General features: G+C 36.3%; 1 protein-coding gene across 1 annotated transcript in view; it reads left to right on the top strand.

Moving 5' to 3' along the window:
• Positions 1-2,041, top strand: part of LOC106881592 (uncharacterized) — a 158,543-nt gene that overhangs the window by 116,151 nt on the left and 40,351 nt on the right. Inside the window, exon 59 of the mRNA XM_052977128.1 lies at positions 1,189-1,248. Within this exon, the coding sequence (XP_052833088.1) occupies positions 1,189-1,248 (60 nt within the window). The remainder of the gene's footprint in view (positions 1-1,188; positions 1,249-2,041) is intronic.

Genomic DNA, 2,041 nt, shown 5'->3' with positions numbered 1-2,041 from the left:
ATCACAAGGCATTAGTAAAATATAAAAATTTCCATTCACATATCATTATCATTATTACTTTTTCTCTCTCTCTCTCTCTCTCTCTCTCTCTATATATATATATATATATATATATATATATATATATTGCACGCACACACACACATTCACATAACCCCCTTTTACATACACACACATATATTCACACAGTTGAAACGCTGTTTGATTTATTTTTTCAGGGTACAATTTTCATCATCCCACTACCAAGTATGACATCATCCCTTCCTTCTTTATTCATCTATCACCCCTTCCTTTCTCATTCATAAACACAAGAGTATTACTATAATAGATTATCTCGGTAACCATGGGAGCTATGAAAAAATACAAACCCTAGCAACACCACCAGATCATTTTACACTTCTGTGTAATTTTTCACACAATTCCACCCAGCTATTTGACCATGAATCCCAAGACAAGAAAGAATAGTCCATGACAAATTTATATGCATAGATATATTAAATCTCTGAGCGAGATGTAAACAGTAGCAATATGGAATTGTAACATATAATTGCCAGCCAAGTGTGGCGTCCTGTACAGGACAGTGCTACTGACATTTATAGCCCCAGGAAGACATCTCTTCCTGCTGGCTAACGACACACATTCTGTGTCTGATTAGTATTTGTGAGGGGAGGTCATCGCTCCCATATCTAGCCTTACATGATATACACAAACTCAAGTTTCTGGGTGGTAACCCCATCCTTAATGATGAAAACAGCCTTTCGTGATTCCATCACCTCTTGCTCTCCAGAATTCTTCACTGCCAGCATAAATAAGCTACCAATAAAATGGCAAAATTGTGTTGATAATTTAGGTGCATACTTTGTTTAACTGCATTGCTTTTTGCTGAGATAACTTTAAAATAAACTTTCAGTTCAAAATTGGACATTTCATTCTTAATGACCTGATAATATAAAATTCTACCTGTTAAATTTTGAGAGTGTGTGTATGCATGCATGAGTGCATGTTCATATTTTTTATATCTTTTTACAGACTCTAGGAAAAATATAAAATCGTATTTACTTCAATTCTCAGATTTCTCTTCAATTACTATTCATTAAATACTATCTTATAAACATGTTTCTTTTTGTTAAAAAAAAAGACAAAGGCAAAAACTTATTTAACATCATTTTATTCCTTCCACCTCTATAGGTTCAACACAACCTTCTTCTTCCATTGGAACTTCACAACCAGTTACACCTCATTCAACAGGTAAGTAGTTAACCATTTGAATCATTTCTTCAAACATTTTCTTTACATATAGAACTTGAATAAGTTCTCTTTAAAACCAAAACAGATTATTTCTGCCTATTTCTTAGCTTTTAAGACTATACTTATAGAAATTGTTATCAGTTACTATTTTGGTTATCTGTGATTGTTCAGATCTTTTCAATGGTATTTTATTTATATACATAGGCGCAGGAGTGGCTGTGTGGTAAGTAGCTTGCTTACCAACCACATGGTTCTGGGTTCAGTCCCACTACATGGCACCTTTGGCAAGTGTCATCTACTATAGCCTCGGACTGACCAAAGCCTTGTGAGTGGATTTGGTAGAAGGAAACTGCTAAGTTACGGGCATGTAAACACACCAAACGATGGTGAGCTGACAAACACAGACACAAACACACACACACACATATACGATGGGCTTCTTTCAGTTTCCATCTACCAAATCCATTCAAGGCTTTAGTAGAAAACACTTGCCCAAGGTGCCATGCAGTGGGACTGAACCCGGAATCATCTGGTTAGAAAACAAGCTTCTTATTTCTTTATAGCCCACAAGGGGCTAAACATAGAAAGGACAGACAAAGGGATTAAGTCGATTACATCGACCACAGTGCATAACTGGTACTTAATTTATCGACCCCGAAAAGACGAAAGGCAAAGTTGACCTCAGCGGAATTTGAACTCAGAAAGTAATAGCAGACGAAATACTGCTAAGCATTTTGCCCGGTGGGGTAACGTTTCTGCCAGCTCGCCGCCTTGTTCGAATATTTGCTACTAC

This window comes from Octopus bimaculoides, chromosome 27, assembly GCF_001194135.2.
Source record: "Octopus bimaculoides isolate UCB-OBI-ISO-001 chromosome 27, ASM119413v2, whole genome shotgun sequence".
Lineage (NCBI taxonomy): Eukaryota > Metazoa > Mollusca > Cephalopoda > Octopoda > Octopodidae > Octopus > Octopus bimaculoides.
The sequence above is the reverse complement of the archived record's forward strand: the minus strand, read 5'-3'. Positions and strand labels throughout refer to the sequence as shown.